The following is a 16936-nucleotide window of genomic DNA, read 5'->3' on the forward strand; positions in this document are numbered from 1 at the left end:
TACATTTCCCATAAAATACTTGGCCCTTTGTTGGATGCATCGTAGTTAAAGTGTTGCTGTAACTGCTTGCAGTTTAGAAATCCTTTATTTAACAGAAGGAAATGAGCTATATCACATTGCTTAGGTTACAGTCTTGGAGCTAAAAGTTAAATTAAAAAGCACCATAGAAAATGGACAATTAAAAAAGCTAATGACATAACTCTGGGGAAGATAAAGGAACAAACCAACATGGGGAAAGAGGTGGGTGTTACCACAGCTGGTGAGGGTAAGAATTGTCAGAGAAAAAAACAAACAGCAAGGAAAGAAGAATCAAGATGAACAAATTATTTTAGAAGGGCTTTTAAAATATGCTTTGCAAAGTTAAGTAAGGTTATCAATTCAGAAAAAGAAATGTCCTCTAAACACAAACCCTCAGAAAAAACAAAAGAAAACAAAGCAAAACATAACTAACCTGGGTACTAGAAAGCTAACCAATGACCCCAAGGGTTGGGCCTAGATAAATTATTAAAACCTATTTCACAAGAGCAAAGCAAATTGAGAATAAGAATACTACTGGGTCAAAGGGGAAAGTAGAGGAAAATTGTGAAAGTAAAAAGATTTCTTATGCAGGCGAAATCTAGACTCAATAACAATAATGTGCACATGTGATATTCCTGCCTTCATGTGCCAAACTCTCCACAAGACTGATGTCTCCGCTTCTCAAAATAGCTGGCTGAACACAAGTATCTGTAACCACAGAGGAAAGATGATGAAAATGCTTATGGGTCAATGCTCTGATCCTCAAAAGGCAGTGCTGCCTTTATTCCCCTCTGTGTCCCCAGTCTTAAACTGTGTTAGTGGTAGCAGTTGATAACTAGAGAGCCTCCCTCTGGGAAGTCCACGGTAATCTAACTCATGCACACAAGAACCCATGAAGCCATGGAGGACACAGAACATTCTCTGTAGTGTAATTAAAATGAAGGATTTCAGAGCTGGAATACACCTTAGAGGTCAGCTAATCTTCTAACCAATGATGAAGCGCCTCCAAAAGAGATGTACCTCTCCTCTCTAAATGCTTCCTGTCAGTACTGCTTTCCTCTCGTAATTTTTTTTTTTATTTGTCTTCAAGTCTGGGTGACAGTGAGACATTTCACGTCCATGTTTCTGTGGCATTTTTCTTCTCCCTGTGTGCAGTCTGTAGTCCAGCTGGACCCCAAGAACACTAGGAAAGGACAACATGTATGATTTACCATCTCAAATGTCTGTGATTAGTGGAGATCTGCTTTACTATTCTGCTATGTTGGGAGGCATTTCTGAATGAGAAAATGTACATTCCACCCAGTCACCATACCTGGGAGAGTGGCTTCCCCGGCTGATGTTGTGCCTTCAGTTCTTCTATCTGTTTGTTCAGCAGAGTGACTTCAGCCTTTGCATGCAGTCTGGGGTTTGTTATTTATTTATTTATTTTTTTCCTGGAAGCTTTTTTTTTCATTTTGCAAGGGATGTCAATAGACAAATGTTTATTCATCACTTACCTATCATATAAACACAGTTATGTTCAGTAGACATCATGTTACTGTATTTGGGAAACAGGGACCAGATTCTCTAATAATCTACGTGAAGAGAAAAATCTAAATGAACAGGTATCTGGGCTTTATTATATGTTCTGCAAGAACTGAAAAAACTGTAGCTGGTAGGCTTGATCTTTCTACTGTAGCTGAACATCCTTCAGCCTGATGATGTCTTTGAGCTCTACCACCAACTGCTCTGCACAAGCCAGGTGTTTCAGAACTCTCTCATGTGTTCTGGTAAAGTTCATCCCAGTTTCCTGGGTTGATTCCTAGTTTTCAGATGAAAAAGTGGCCAATCCAGCAGGGAAAAGGTATCAGCTTCCAAACAGGAGGTTTCCTTACTCCAACTTCATCCTTTGTTTTGCCTGACTCATATCCTATTAACTTAAGAATCTTTCAAACTTTGATCCAATCATCATCATCATCATCACAAACATTATACTGTCTTCAGCATTTCAGAAATGTTAAACATTTTATAAATGTTATCTCATTTTAAGTATTACCTTACTTGTACCAAAGTGAAAATTAAAGAGAAGTATACATCACATACCATTTAGAAAAGGAGGACAGGGTAGCACCTGTGACTCCAAAGAGTAGCATGCCAGCCCCATACACCAGAGGTGGTGGGTTCACATCCAGCCCTGCCCAAAACCTGCAATAAAAAAGAAAAGGAGCTCAAAACTTAAGTTAAGAGAGTCATTGAAAGCCAATATGCCCACACAGAGATCTGTCTCAGTAGAAGAATCCTCACAGAAGCTGTGCCAATTGGAAGTAGGTATTGGAACTGCCACAGAGAGTCCCTATTAGAGTGATGCAGTGTTCTGCTGCTCAGGGCAGGACCGGGAACCCTATTTTCTCACCCTAGGTGAACACAGAAAGCAGTATCATTACAGACCCCCTTTGCAAAACACAAATAGGCTCCCTCATTCAAAACCTGAAAGGTTGGATGCCTCAGGATCATTTTTTGCACATAGTCCTCTGGCTAATTGTGCCATACTTCCCTAACCCCCCCGCCCACAGGATAGGAAAAGCAGCATTTAAACCCCCTACACTGAAAATTCAGGGGGCTTCCATATTGGATTCCCGCCTCCACTGCTGGAGGTTCTTTTCCCACTGGCTTATCACTCTTTCTAATAATCTTTCCCTGTCAATGAACTCTATCATGTTGGTTATCTGTGTGGTCTGTGGTTTCATTCTTCCAACTCAGAGACCAAAGACTAGGCATAGAGGGAACTTTTCACAATGAGGGCAATGCCTACTGAAGCTGTGAGAGCAACACCACTGCCAAGAGTCTCCACTAGGGTGATGCCCAGTGGAACCATGGTAGCAGGACTGCCACCAAGACCCCACAACCAAAGAGCTACCAGTGTGCAAGGTCAACTATGGAGAGCTAGGTCGACTCATTCCAGCCAAACCGTAGGCACAGGACTGCCCAAGTCCTTGGGGACCCATCCTGCACACCAGAGTGGACATAGAATCAAAGGAGATTATTCTGGAGCCTTTAGACCAGTGGTTCTCAACCTTCCTAATTACTGCCTTGTTCCAAACGGGGCCGTGACCCATAGGTTGAGAATCACTGCTTTAGATCCAATGTCTGCTGTCTTAGGTTTCAGACTTGCTTGGCCTTGTCACCCCTTTGCTCTTGCCTATTGCTCCCTTTTAAATGGGATCATGTACCCTATGATTGGACCACCACTTTATCTTGGAAGGATATAACTGGTTTGGATTTTACAGGCTCACAGATAGGACTTTGTACTTTTAAACTGGTGCTGGAGGGACTTAATAGTTTGTAGCTATGAAAATGAAAAGAATTTACTTGTATGTCAGAAGGGGATAAGTTTTTTTTTTTTCAAAATCTAGCACTTTATTTTCTATAATTCAGTAATAAAGTATTTTCACAAGGTTGTACACCATCACCACTATCACAAATGCAGAAAATTTTCATTGCCCCCAAAAGAAAACCACATACCCATTAGCAGTCACTCCCTATTCCCCAATCCAAGCTCTGGCAACCACTAATCTACTTTTTATCTGTATGGTTTTGTCTATTCTGGTCATTCCATCTAAGTGGATTCATTCATATGGCCTTTTATCCAAGAACAATCTTTTCTATGTTTAGTCCTACCAGATGGGTAGGTGTTCTGCCAATATTTGTTGATCAGTTGGGACCTCTCCAACTAATGAAGCTGTCTTTCCTTCAAAAATACATCCGCTTTGCTATTAAGTTTTGAGTTCCATGGGTTTTTTTCAAGCCATATTTTAGGTTGTTCCCAGACACACTCATCAAACTTTGGTGGACCAAGGAAAAAAAATAGATTACTCTTGAAATGTCAACTTCTCCCAAAATAAGCACTATAACCTCTTGTTATTCACTTCCGGACCAACTAGTCTCCTACCCTCTTCAAGTCATTAGGAAATGAAAAACATTGATCTAGCAATAAAACACCTATAAAGAATCACCCTCTTCATATTAATCATGCTTTCTGATACAAGAGTATATAGAATTAGTGGGTTGTTTCAAATCAGAAGGGGATAAGTTTTACAGGCCCAGGGGTGGAATGCGGTGGTTGGCATGTCCCCTCCAACACTCATATACAAACTTAATAGCCAATGTGGCAGTATGACGGAACGGGGGTTTAAGAGGTTACCGAATCATAAGTTCTGCCCTCAGTAATGGATAAATTCATTCATGGATTAACAGGTGAATGTCTTAATGGGTACCATGGGAGGGGAACAGGTGGCCCTATGAGAAGAGGAAGAGAGACCTGAGTCAGCACATTAGCACAGTCAGCCTCCTCACCCTATCATGCCCACAACCCTCTGGAGCAGCACAGAGAGCCCCCACCAACAAGAAGACCCTCACCAGCTACAGCCCATGACCTTGGATTTCTCAACCTGCACAACAAATGAATTCCCCTATTATTACTAATATTTTTTTTATTAAATCATAGCTGTGTACATTAATGCAATCATAGGGCACCATACACTGGTTTTATACATCATCTGACATATTTTCATCACACTGGTTGACATAGCCTTCCTGGCATTTTCTTAGTTATTGTGTTAAGACATTTATATTCTACATTTAGTAAGTTTTACATGTACCCTTGTAAGATGCATCATAGGTGTAATCCCACCAATTACCCTCCCTCTACCCATACTCCCCCCTCCCTCCCCTCCCTCTCCCCTTGCCCCATATTCTTAGGTGATAACTGGTTATAGCTTTCATATGAAAGCCATAAATTAGTTTCATAGTAGGGCTGAGTACATTGGATACTTTTTCTTCCATTTTTGAGATACTTCACTAAGAAGAATATGTTCCAGCTCCATCCATGTAAACATGAAAGAGGTAAAGTCTCCATCTTTCTTTAAGTCTGCATAATATTCCATGGTGTACAAATACCACAATTTATTAATCCATTCGTGGTTCGATGGGCACTTGGACTTCTTCCATGACTTAGCAATTATGAATTGAGCTGCAATAAACATTCTGGTACAAATATTTGTTATAATGTGATTTTTTTGGTCTTCTGGGTATATACCTAGTATATACACATTCTATGAAGTAAACATTACCCTGATACCAAAACCAGGAAAACACCCAAACAAAAAGGAGAATTTCAGACCAATCTCACTCATGAATATAGATGCAAAAATTCTCAACAAAGTCCTAGCCAATAGATTACAGCTTATCATCAAAAAAGTCATTCATCATGATCAAATAGGTTTCATCCCAGAGATGCAAGGCTGGTTTAACATATGCAAGTCCATAAACGTTATCCACCATATTAACAGAGGCAAAAATAAAGATCATATGATCCTCTCAATAGATGCAGAAAAAGCATTTGATAAAATCCAGCATCCTTTTCTAATTAGAACACTGAAGAGTATAGGCATAGGTGGCACATTTCTGAAACTGATTGAACAATAAAAATCCTCAAAGAAAGCATATGAAAAACACTGGAAGATATTGGCCTGGGAAAAGACTGCATGAAGAAGACTGCCATGGCAATTGCAACAACAACAAAAATAAACAAATGGGACTTCATTAAACTGAAAAGCTTCTGTACAGCTAAGCAGACAACAACCAAAGCAAAGAGACAACCTACACAATGGGAAAGGATATTTGCATATTTTCAATCAGACAAAAGCTTGATAACTAGGATCTATAGAGAACTCAAATTAATCCACATGAAAAAAGCCAACAATCCCATATATCAATGGGCAAGAGACATGAATAGAACCTTCTCTAAAGATGACAGACGAATGGCTAACAAACATAAGAAAAAATGTTCATCATCTCTATATATTAGAGAAATGCAAATCAAAACAACCCTGAGATATCATCTAACCCCAGTGAGAATGGCCCACATCACAAAATCTCAAAACTGCAGATGCTGGCGTGGATGTGGAGAGAAGGGAACACTTTTACACTGCTGGTGGGACTGCAAACTAGTACAACCTTTCTGGAAGGAAGTATGGAGAAACCTCAAAGCACTCAACCTAGACCTCCCATTTGATCCTGCAATCCCATTACTGGGCATCTACCCAGAAGGAAAGAAATCCTTTTATCATAAGGACACTTGTACTAGACTGTTTATTGCAGCTCAGTTTACAATCGCCAAAATGTGGAAACAGCCTAAATGTCCACCAACCCAGGAATGGATTAACAAGCTGTGGTATATGTATACCATGGAATACTATTCAGCCATTAAAAAAAAATGGAGACTTTACATCCTTCGTATTAACCTGGATGGACGTGGAAGATATTATTCTTAGTAAAGCATCACAAGAATGTAGAAGCATGAATCCTATGTACTCAATTTTGATATGAGGACAATTAATGACAATTATGGTTATGGAGGGGGAAACAAAGAGGGAAGGAGGGAGGAGGGTGGGGCCTTAGTGTGTGTCACACTTTATGGGGGCAAGACATGATTGCAAGAGGGACTTTACCTAACAATTGCAAACAGTGTAACCTGGCTTATTGTACCCTCAATGAATCCCCAACAATTAAAAAAAAAATACACTACTGGGACCTGATCAAACTAAAAAGCTTTTGCACAGCCAAGAACACAGTAAGTAAAGCAAGCAGTCAGCCCTCAGAGTGGGAGAAGATATTTTCAGGTTATGTCTCCAACAAAGGTTTAATAATCAGAATCCACTGAGAACTCAAACATATAAGCAAGAAAAGAACAAGTGATCCCATCGCAGGCTGGGCAAGGAACTTGAAGAGAAACTTCTCTGAAGAAGACAGGCGCACGGCTGTCTTCATATGAAAAAATGCTCATCATCCTTAATCATCAGAGAAATGCAAATCAAAACTACTTTGAGATATCATCTACCTCCAGTAAGATTAGCCCATATCTCAAAATCCCAAGACCAGAGATGTTGGCGTGGATGTGGAGAAAAGGGAACACTTCTACACTGCTGGTGGGAATGCAAATTAATACATTCCTTTTGGAAAGATGTTTGGAGAACACTTAGAGATCTAAAAATAGATCTGCCATTCAATCCTATAATTCCTCTACTAGGTATATACCCAGAAGACCAAAAATCACATTATAACAAAGATATCTATAGCGGAATGTTTATTGCAGCCCAATTCATAATTGCTAAGTCATGGAAAAAGCCCAAGTGCCCATCAATCCACGAATGGATTAATAAATTGTGGTATATGTGCACCATGGAATATTATGCAGCCTTAAAGGAAGATGGAGACTTTACCTCTTTCATGTTTACATGGGTGGAGCTGGAACATATTCTTTTTAGTAAAGTTTCTCAAGAATGGAAGAAAAAGTATCCAATGTACTCAGCCCTACTATGAAACTAATTTTCATATGAAAGCTATAACCCAGTTATAACCTAAGAATAGGGGGAAGGGGGAGAGGGAGTGGAGGGAGGGGGGAGGATGGGTGGAGGGAGGGTGATTGGTGGGATTACACCTACGGTGTATCTTACAAGGGTGCATGTGAAACTTAGTAAATGTAGAATATAAATGTCTTGGCACAATAACTAAGAAAATGCCAGGAAGGCTATGTTAACCAGTGTGATGAAAATGTGTCAAACGGTCTATAAAACCAGTGTATGGTGTCCCATGATCACATTAATGTACACAGCTATGATTTAATAAAAAAAAGAAAAAAACAAGTTGTAATTTAGTTTCTTGCAAATGTTTTTGAGTGCTTTCAAGTTCCCGTGTCTTATTTTTCAGGTCATTTTTACACTGGTCAAGTTCATTTTTATTAGTCGTAAACTACTCTGGTACCTAAATATGTGAAACACTAAGAATTAAAACAGACTGATCTGGTTGTTAAGACGTCTGGGTAACCCATAATATGCTATTAGAAGAATGAAACAAATTACTTCATGCAAAAGCTATAACAAGTGACCAGCTGTTTTATATGGCACCTGTCTTCTTTCTGTAAGTTTATTCTGAAGTGTGAGATTGGATAACAGGTCTGGTATAGGGATACCAATTCTTCAGTTTCCTTCCAACACTGTCTATGGATTTTAATACAAATGTATTAAAGTAAAAGAAGCATCAAAGGGTCCAGTCTGTTGCCTAACTTAGTTATCATTTTTACTTAATATCCTTTCTCTCCCAATATATGTATCCCTTCCTCTGATAATCAAGTCAACAAAAATGCCTTGGCACTCACTATTTTGTAGCTATACAACAAATCTGCATTATTCAGTTATCTTCTGAAAACATTGCATTCATTAGGCTTTTTCACTATCATTGATGAGAGTAAAATCATTATTCCAACTTACTTTTGGTATAAGGGTCAGCCAGAAAAAAATCTTAAAGAAGGAAACTGTATCAGGTCCTTCACATTCTAAAGTTTCTTATAGTGTTTGCTTTCCATGTAACATTGAATGCCGTTTTAAATGCTTACCCTACTTAGTTCCTCCTCAACATCACCAATTTTTTCAATCAGTTCCACAATCTATTTTTCTTGAGCAGTTAATTTTCCATTCATGGCTCTAAAATAAAGTTTAATGTAAGTTTAGTAGTTATCTTATGTGTATCAAATTTGTAAAGCTAGATAGTCAGCAGAGTATTATAACTCAAAGTAGAGAGGGAGGGACTACAACTTAAGCTTTTGTAATCAGGGATATGGAATATAAATACTCCCCACAGAATGCTGGGAAGACCTGAGACTGGAAGGTATCAGGTATCACATTGGAAGGGGTGAGATAATGGGCTAAAAACTGGAGGCCTAAATTAAACTATGTGTACAGACTAATTATACCCCTGACCCTTGCACACATACCACTATCACACCACCACATAAACCTTCATGAGGTTTAATCAAGGGATTATTCTCTAGGGCAGTTTCTCTGCCTTAGCACAACTGATAACTTTAAACCAGATATTTCTTTGTTGTGGGGAAGTCCTGTGCATTTCAGTATGTTTAGTAACATCTCAGTCATGACAATCAGAAAATGTCTCTGGCATTGACATTATTCTTAGTAAAGCATCACAAGAATGGAGAAGCATGAATCCTATGTACTCAATTTTGATATGAGGATAATTAATGACAATTAAAGTTATGGGGGGGAAGAAAGAGGGATGGAGGGAGGGGATGGGGCCTTGGTGTGTGTCACACTTTCTGGGGGCAAGACATGATTGCAAGAGGGACTTTATCTAACAATTGCAATCAGTGTAACCTGGCTTATTGTACCCTCAATGAATCCCCAACAATAAAAAAATAAATAAATAAAAAACAAGTCAAGGCACAGGAAAAAAAAAAAGATGGAGACTTTACTTCTTTTATGTTTATGTGGATGGAGCTGGAGCATATTCTTCTCAGTAAAGTATCTCAAGAATGGAAGAAAAAGTATACAAGGTACTCAGCTGTACTATCAAACCAATATATAAGCGAACACACTTCCATATGAAAGGTATAACCTGCCTACAGCCCAAGATGAAGGGGACAGAGTAGAGGGAGGGGTGGGGAGGGGGGAGGGTGGGTGGAGAGAGGGTAATTGGTGAGACCACACCCATGGTGCATGTTACAAAGGTACATGTCAAATCTACTAAGTTTAGAGTATAAATACCTAAACACAATAATCAAGAATGTGCAGTGAAGGCTATGTTTGAAAGTAATTCAAATTGTATGTAAAACCAGCACATTGTACCCCATAAATGCATTAATGTACACAGCTATGATTTAATAAAAAATAAAAAAAAGATTGGCCACTTCCTCCTCACACTCGGGATTATTGGGAAGCAAATCTCATATCATTTCATCCATTCACTTCAGCATATATCTCTTAGAGTTAAGAGCATTTAAGACCATTATCACATCTAAAATGTTTGACTTTGATTTCTTCATATCAAATGCCTAGTCAGTGTTCAATTTTACCGATTGTCTCATATGTGTGTTAAATTGGTTTTCTTGCACCAGGACTCATCACTAGATTTGGTTGTTAGGTCTTAAGTAGCTAACTAGATTATCATCCAAACTTTTTAGAGTGAAAAGGGCCATTCTTATTAATTCTCACAACACAACAAGGAGTGTCTCAAGCAAACTAGGACTTAACTCTTTCTAGTTTTAAGTTTCTTTCTCCTTCCCATTACAGGTGTGAGCAACCATGTACAGCTTCTAATTTCTTTACATGAAGAAATATATTCTAAGACCAGGCATGGTGGCTCTCACCTGTAATCCTAACACTCTGAGAGGCCATGGCAGTTGGATCACTTGAGCTCAGGACTTCAAGACCAGCCTGGGCAAGAGTGGAACCCCATTTTTACTAAAAATAGAAGAACTAGCCAGGTGTTGTGCCTGTAGTCCCAGCTACTCAGGAGGCTAAGGCAAGAGGATCTCTTGAGGCCAAGAGTTGGAAACCATGGCACTCTACCCAGGTTGACAGAGTGAGACACTGCTTCAAAAACCAAACAAAATAAAAGATGCAAATAAATAAAGTTTGTAAATGTAAATAAGTGCAAATTTTGTTGAGGATATCAACTGGGTGGAAGCTGATGAAAACAACAAACTGTCACTAGAAAATAGTTCAACATATAGCATATTTAGTTTAAATCACTAGATAAAAAGCCTTTCACTGGCAATTTAACAAATCCTATTTAACAATTACGTGTTTCTTGGCCAAGGAACGTGGCTCATGTCTGCAATCCTAGCACTCTGGGAGGCTGAGGTAGATGGACTGCCTGAACACACAGGTTAAAGACCAGCCTGATCCAGAGCAAGACCTCATCCAGAAAAATAGCCAGGTGTTGTAGGGGCCACCTGTAGTCCCAGCTACTTGGGAGGCTAAGGCAAGAGAATCACTTCAGACCAAGAGTTTGAGGTTGCTGTGAGCTATGATGCCACAGCACTCTACCAAGGACAAAAACAAAACAAACACACACACACAAAAAAAAAAAATATTATTTGTTTCAGTTCTTTGTTTTCACGTTTGTCAAAGTGAAGGGCCTGGCAGCGAATCCTAACCCTGTGATTGGGCAGAGAAGTGGGGGAAAACAGCTACTGTTTAAGAAGACCATTTTTTTTCCTTTAGTTCTAAATGAGTAATTGACCTTGGGTCTTCTGCAGAATGCCAGCACCTTATCTCAAAACTACTTATAACATAGCAACCACAGTTTTGGGGGTTTTTTTTGCAGCCATTAAAAATAGTTTTTAACAAACTCTGTAGTAACTCTTTAATTGCTGGAAAGAGAGGGTTTTGATTGCAACACTACAATGTTAACTAACTCCCACCCAGACATGTTAAGGGCAATAGGAGACATAGGGGATATAAGAGAGAGAGAAGCTAAAAAGGCTAGTTAGCAGGGTGAGGAGGGCGGCAGGGCAGAGTTGGTCTTTCAACAGGGGCTGAGAGATTCTCAGCGGCTGCCCCCTGGGTGAAAGTTGGCCCTGGTGCCCCAGCCACCACCAGGGAAAGCCCGCCCTCCTGAGTCTCACAGCTTCCTGCGTGGTCAGTTCCAGATAGAGCCAGCCAATCCTAAACCTCCTAAGTCACCTCAGTCCCTGCCCCGACCAACCTCCCAACTTGGTCCTGGTCCCCCACCGCCATGGGAAACTCAAAATGCATCGGGCCAAAGAGTATAAAACCCACCATCATTTCTACCTTGGGGTTGTCCCCTCTGAGCAGAGTCCTGCCAGAGGTACAGCCTAAGCATGCTTGAATGTCACTCCTTCGTTTTTTGCATGTGTGTCTGGTGATCTCTCAGTGGCCGAATTTGGTCTTAACATTGGGAGGAGGCACCCGGATCCCCCTCCTGAGACGTCACTGCATGGAGTGCTTCAGGAACCTGCCGGTGAATTGTGAGTCTTGGGTGAATGGAATGAATGGTTGGTGTCTGGTAACTGGTAACTGTTTTGTGGGACCTAGGTGGACGCGCTGCAGAAGGGTTCCGACGTGAGCCGGGAGAGACGTCTCTGCTTCACCTGGTTTCAGGATTGCTCTGGTGGATTTTGCGTCCACAGAGCCTGGTTTCACAGAGTCGGGGAGGACGGCTCCATCTGGTTGTTTGGTTAAAGGCGCCTGAGTGAGTGAGTAATTAGTATCTGTGTTTGTGTGATTAATTAGTGTTTGTGTTTGTCCTGGATGGAATTAAGTGTTCGTGTGTCACTTTAGTGATTATTTTCAGCTCTTTTTTGATACTTTGTTAAAGGATTGGTCGCGCCACCCCCCTCCGCACTTGACCCGGGTGGTGTGTGTGAGTGGGTAGCAGACCTCTATCTTCAGGGGACCTTGGGAGATTTCTCCCCTGTAGAAACTGGGTTATTAACTTTCTTTCTACTATGTATCTTGGACCCTCACCCACGTGGGGCATTTTTGGCCTGGCAATCTTTGTGCTCTTTGTCTTTGTTATCTGTGTTGGGCTTGGTAGTGCTGCCCTTTCCGATTGGTCAGTCAGGGAGCGCGTGGCTTTAGCCTGCCTGTATTACCTTTTGGCAGTTTTGTTTGCATTTCTAACCCTGTCTAAATAATTTTTTTTTTCCATAGATAGGTCTAATTCCTCTGCTCTTCCTTAAAAATCTCCTTTAATACCTCTCTGCTCTGTTTCCTTGACTAGCCATGGGCCAAACACAGACCACCCCCTTAACCCTCTTCCTCGCCCATTTCTGAGATGTCCAGGCCCAGGCCAGTGATTTAGGCCTAGTGACAAAAGAGGCAAACTTACCATTTTCTGCCACAATCAGTGGCCCACCTACGGTGTCGGGTGGCTGGAGGAGGGAACTTTTAATCTCCCCACCATATACCAAGTGAAAGACATAGTTTATGGGAAGCCAGGCCACTCTGACCAGGTGGCTTATATCACCACCTGGCAGGTTGTGGTGGAACAGCCCCCCTCTTGGCTGAAGCCCTTCTTCCCTCCAAGCCCCGCAGTCCTCACTCTGCAGGAGAAACCAGGGAAGCACCAAACCAAGCCTTCAGCCCCACTTTATCCAGTTCTCCCACAAGCCTCTGAGCCTCAGGAGGACATGCTTCTGTTAAACCCTCCTCCATACCAAACCAGGGGGGTGGAGAGGCCGAGGCAGTAGGTGCCGGAGGGGGAAGGGAGGGACCTAACACAAGGGGAAGAACTCAAAGAGAAAGGGCCCAATGGACCGGCTCTGAGCCGGACCCGACAGTCCTTCCTCTTTGAGCCATAGGGTCCCCTGATGTACAAGGAGGCCAAAATGGTATCTATTGGCCATTCTTGACGAGCAACCTTTATAACTGGAAAATGCAGACACCATCATTTTCAGAGAAGCCTAGTGGTTTAATCAATTTGTTAGATTCCACCCTATTCACACATTAACCCACGTGGGTCAATTGTAGTCAACGCCTCCAGATCCTCTTTACCACCGGGGAAAGGGAGAGGATTCTGGCAGAGGCTCAGAATCTAGTCCCTGGGGCGGGTGAGACCCCTACCTTGAACCCTGCACATGTTGCTGAGGAATTTCCCTCATCATGTCCTGATTGGAATTATAACACCTCTGAAGGTAAGGGGAGGAAGGTTCTCAGGAAGGGGCTCCAGGCAGCGGCCGGAAGCCTACAAATTTGGCTAAAGTTAGTCAGATTAAGCAAGGTAAGGCACCTGGGGCATTCCTGGAACGCCTCTTAGAGGTGTACCGGATTTACACCCCCATAAACCCAGATGACCCTATTAACCGCTCTGCTGTAATCATGTCCTTTGTTAATCAAGCAGCACCAGACATTCGTCGGAAGCTACAAGGACTAGAACACCCAGGGGATAAAACTGTCTCTGAACTTCTGGCAGTAGCAGAGAAGGTATACAACAACCGGGAGGAAGGGAGAGCCCCCCTTGGGAGGGACCAGTGTGCCTACTGCAAGAAAAAGGGGCACTAGAAAAATGAGTGCCCTGTGCGGTCAAGAAGGACACGACAGGGCCAGGCCCGAATCCTGGAACTAGGGGAACTGAGCGACTAGGGAAGATGGGGTTCAGAGCCCCTTCCCGAACCCAGGGTAACTCTACAAGTGGAGGGGAAACCCGTGGAATTCCTGGTGGACACGAGCGCTCAGCATTCCATCCTCAAATGGCCTCTCAGAAGCCTACCTAACCGTAAGTCATGGGTCCACAGGGACTAGTCAATATTCATGGACTACTCAAAGGACAGTGGATTTAGGGAACAACCAAGTAACACACACCTTCATGGTCATTCCTGAGTGCCCCTACCCACTGTTGGGAAGACTTGTTAACCAAAATGGGAGCTCATATCTACTATCAACCTCAGTGAATATTGGAGAAATAACCCTGGTGTAAGCCTGCTTCAGTATGTAGATAACCTCCTAGTGGTAGCAAACAGCCAGGATGAGTGCCATCAAGCCACCCGAAACCTCCTTCAGACCCTAGGGGAGTGGGGGTATCGAGCCTCAGCTAGGAAGGCTCAGACCTGTAAAACCTAAGTAACCAATCTTGGTTACATACTCAAGGGGGGATAGAAGTGGCTATCAGACTCTAGAAAAAAGCTATCTTAAAAATTCCTAAACCTGAAAACAGGAGAAAAATCAGAGAATTCCTGGGGTCAGCAGGGTTTTGCCAGCTGTGGATTCCAGGGTTTGCTGAAAAGACAAAGACATGGGGCCACCCGAGGACAGAAGCCCTTAATTTGGACCGAGCCAGTGGCTCAAGCTTTTGAGACTATTAAAGCTGACCTCCTATAAGCTCTGGCTCTGGCCCTGCATGACATGACCAAACCCTTTCATCTGTATGTGGACGAGAGGGCAGGAGTAGCAAAAGGAGCCCTAACCCAAGCCCTAGGGCCCTGTAGCCGCAGGATGGCCGCCATGCCTGTGTAGTATAGCCGCCACAGCCTTATTAATCAAAGATGCACACAAACTAACTCTGGGCCAAGACTTAACTATAACTCCCCCCCCATGCTATTAAAGGGGTGCTCAAACAGCCACCTGACTGGTGGCTGACCAACGCCAGGCTGACCCACTACCAGGCCTTGCTATTAAACCCACCAAAGATCCAGTTTACCTCCAGTACTGCCCTCAACCCGGCTACTTTGCTACCTGACCCGGACCTGGCACAGCCACTTCATAACTATACCGAGATCCTGAGCCAGGTCCATTGCATCCGAGATGATCTCCAGGACTGCCCTCTACCTCATGCAGACCACCTGGTCCACGGATGGCAGCAGTTTCATCAAAAATGGCAACAGGTATGCAGGGGCAGTGGTCACAACAGAGACCAAAGTGGTCTAGGCAGAACCTTTGCCCCCTGGCACTTCGGCCCAAAAAGCAGAACTTATAGCCCTCACCCAAGCCCTCCGGCTAGGGAAGGATAAGTGGCTAAACATATACACAGATCGCCGCTACGCTTTTGCAACAGCACATGTGCATGGTGCTATCTATAAAGAGAGAGGACTGTTAGCAGAGGGAAAAACCATCAAGAACAAACAAGAGACATTAGACCTCATACAGGCACTCTGGTCTCCAAAAGAACTGGCTATCATACATTGTTCAGGGCACCAGAAACCTCTAACCCTGGTCACAAGGAGAAATTGTTATGCAGAGGCCACAGCAACTGACACCCCAGCCACCCTGGTCCTGATGGCACAACTACCCCCTGTACCTGTACCTAATCTGCCAGGGCCTGAATATACCAAAGAAGACCTGACCCAAATACACAGAAAAGTGCTATTGTGCTACCAGGAAAACAAATGATACTATACTCCAACTACAAGACTGATTCTCCCTGACAATCTTGGCCTAAACCTGACTTACCAGATCCACAGCAGCACTCACATGGGGCCACAGAAAACTGAGGATTTGTTGCGCAGAGGCCCCCTCAAGATATTTAATCTCTAGGCCAAAATGCAGTCTGTCACTTCCAAATGCAACACCTGCAAACTGGTAAACACTAAAGCCAATACGGGACCACCCGGCACAAGAGAACAAGGAACTAGGCCTGGGACTTAGCAGGAGGTGAACTTTACAGAAATAAAACCTGGAAAGTATGGATATAAATACCTTCTAGTTTTCATAGATACTTTCTCAGGATGAGTAGAAGCCTGAAACTGCCACCGTGGTGAACAAAAATTACTAGAAGACATCATCCCAGATATGAACTTCCCACTCAGGTAAGATCAGACAATGACCCAGCATTTATCTCCCCAATATAACAAAATTTGGCTTCACTTTTGAATATTAAGTGAAAACTACATTGTGCACATAAACCCCAGAGTTCAGGACAGGTAGGAAAAATGAATAGAACTTTAAAAGAGACTTTAACTAAACTAACCTTAGAAACTGGTGGTGACCAGGTAACTCTCCTCCCCTTCGCCCTCTGTAGAGTAAGGAATTCCCCCTATACCCTTCGTTTAGTTCCTTTTGAAATATTATTTGGTAGGCCACCTCCAATCTTGCCTAACTTAAAACCAAAACTGCTAACAGATTTTAATTACCCAGACTTCCGTTCTTCTCTAGACTTACTGTATGTTGTTCAGCAACAGGTGTGGCCTCAGTTGTGGGCTGTGTATGAAAAAGACCCTCCAGGGACAGCTCCTGTGGCTCAAGGAGTAGGGTGCTGGCCATATATACCGGAGGTGGTGTGTTCAAACCCAGCCCTGGCCAAAAAAAAAAAAAAAAAAAGGAAAAGAAAAGAAAAAAAAAAGACCCTCCGCCTGAGCTGCACAGATACTGACCAGGAGACTGGGTGTATGTGAAGCACCACCACAGAGAAACTCTCGAACCAAGGTGAAAAGGGCCATACTTCATCATCCTGGTTACCCCCACTGCCATCAAAGTAGACAGGATCGTTGCGTGGATCCACCACACCCACGTTTGACCTGCGGACTCTCACCCAGAAAAAGACAATACCGCTGGACCCATGACTGGGCCCAGTCACTCAAAATTAAGGGGGGAATGAAGGGCCCGGTGGTGAATCCTAACCCTGTGGT

At 42.6% G+C, this 16936-nt stretch overlaps 1 protein-coding gene across 1 annotated transcript in view; it reads left to right on the forward strand.

The window, feature by feature from the left end:
- LOC128579445 (uncharacterized) overlaps nucleotides 1–12115 on the forward strand; it is a 36163-nt gene extending 24048 nt beyond the window's left edge. The window contains exon 3 of the mRNA XM_053581538.1: nucleotides 11910–12115. Coding sequence (XP_053437513.1) covers nucleotides 11910–12056 — 147 coding nt within the window. The 3' untranslated portion in view covers nucleotides 12057–12115. The remainder of the gene's footprint in view (nucleotides 1–11909) is intronic.
- The last annotated feature ends 4821 nt before the right edge of the window (nucleotides 12116–16936 follow it).

The sequence above is a fragment of the Nycticebus coucang genome, unplaced genomic scaffold, assembly GCF_027406575.1.
Source record: "Nycticebus coucang isolate mNycCou1 unplaced genomic scaffold, mNycCou1.pri scaffold_54, whole genome shotgun sequence".
Classification (NCBI taxonomy): domain Eukaryota; kingdom Metazoa; phylum Chordata; class Mammalia; order Primates; family Lorisidae; genus Nycticebus; species Nycticebus coucang.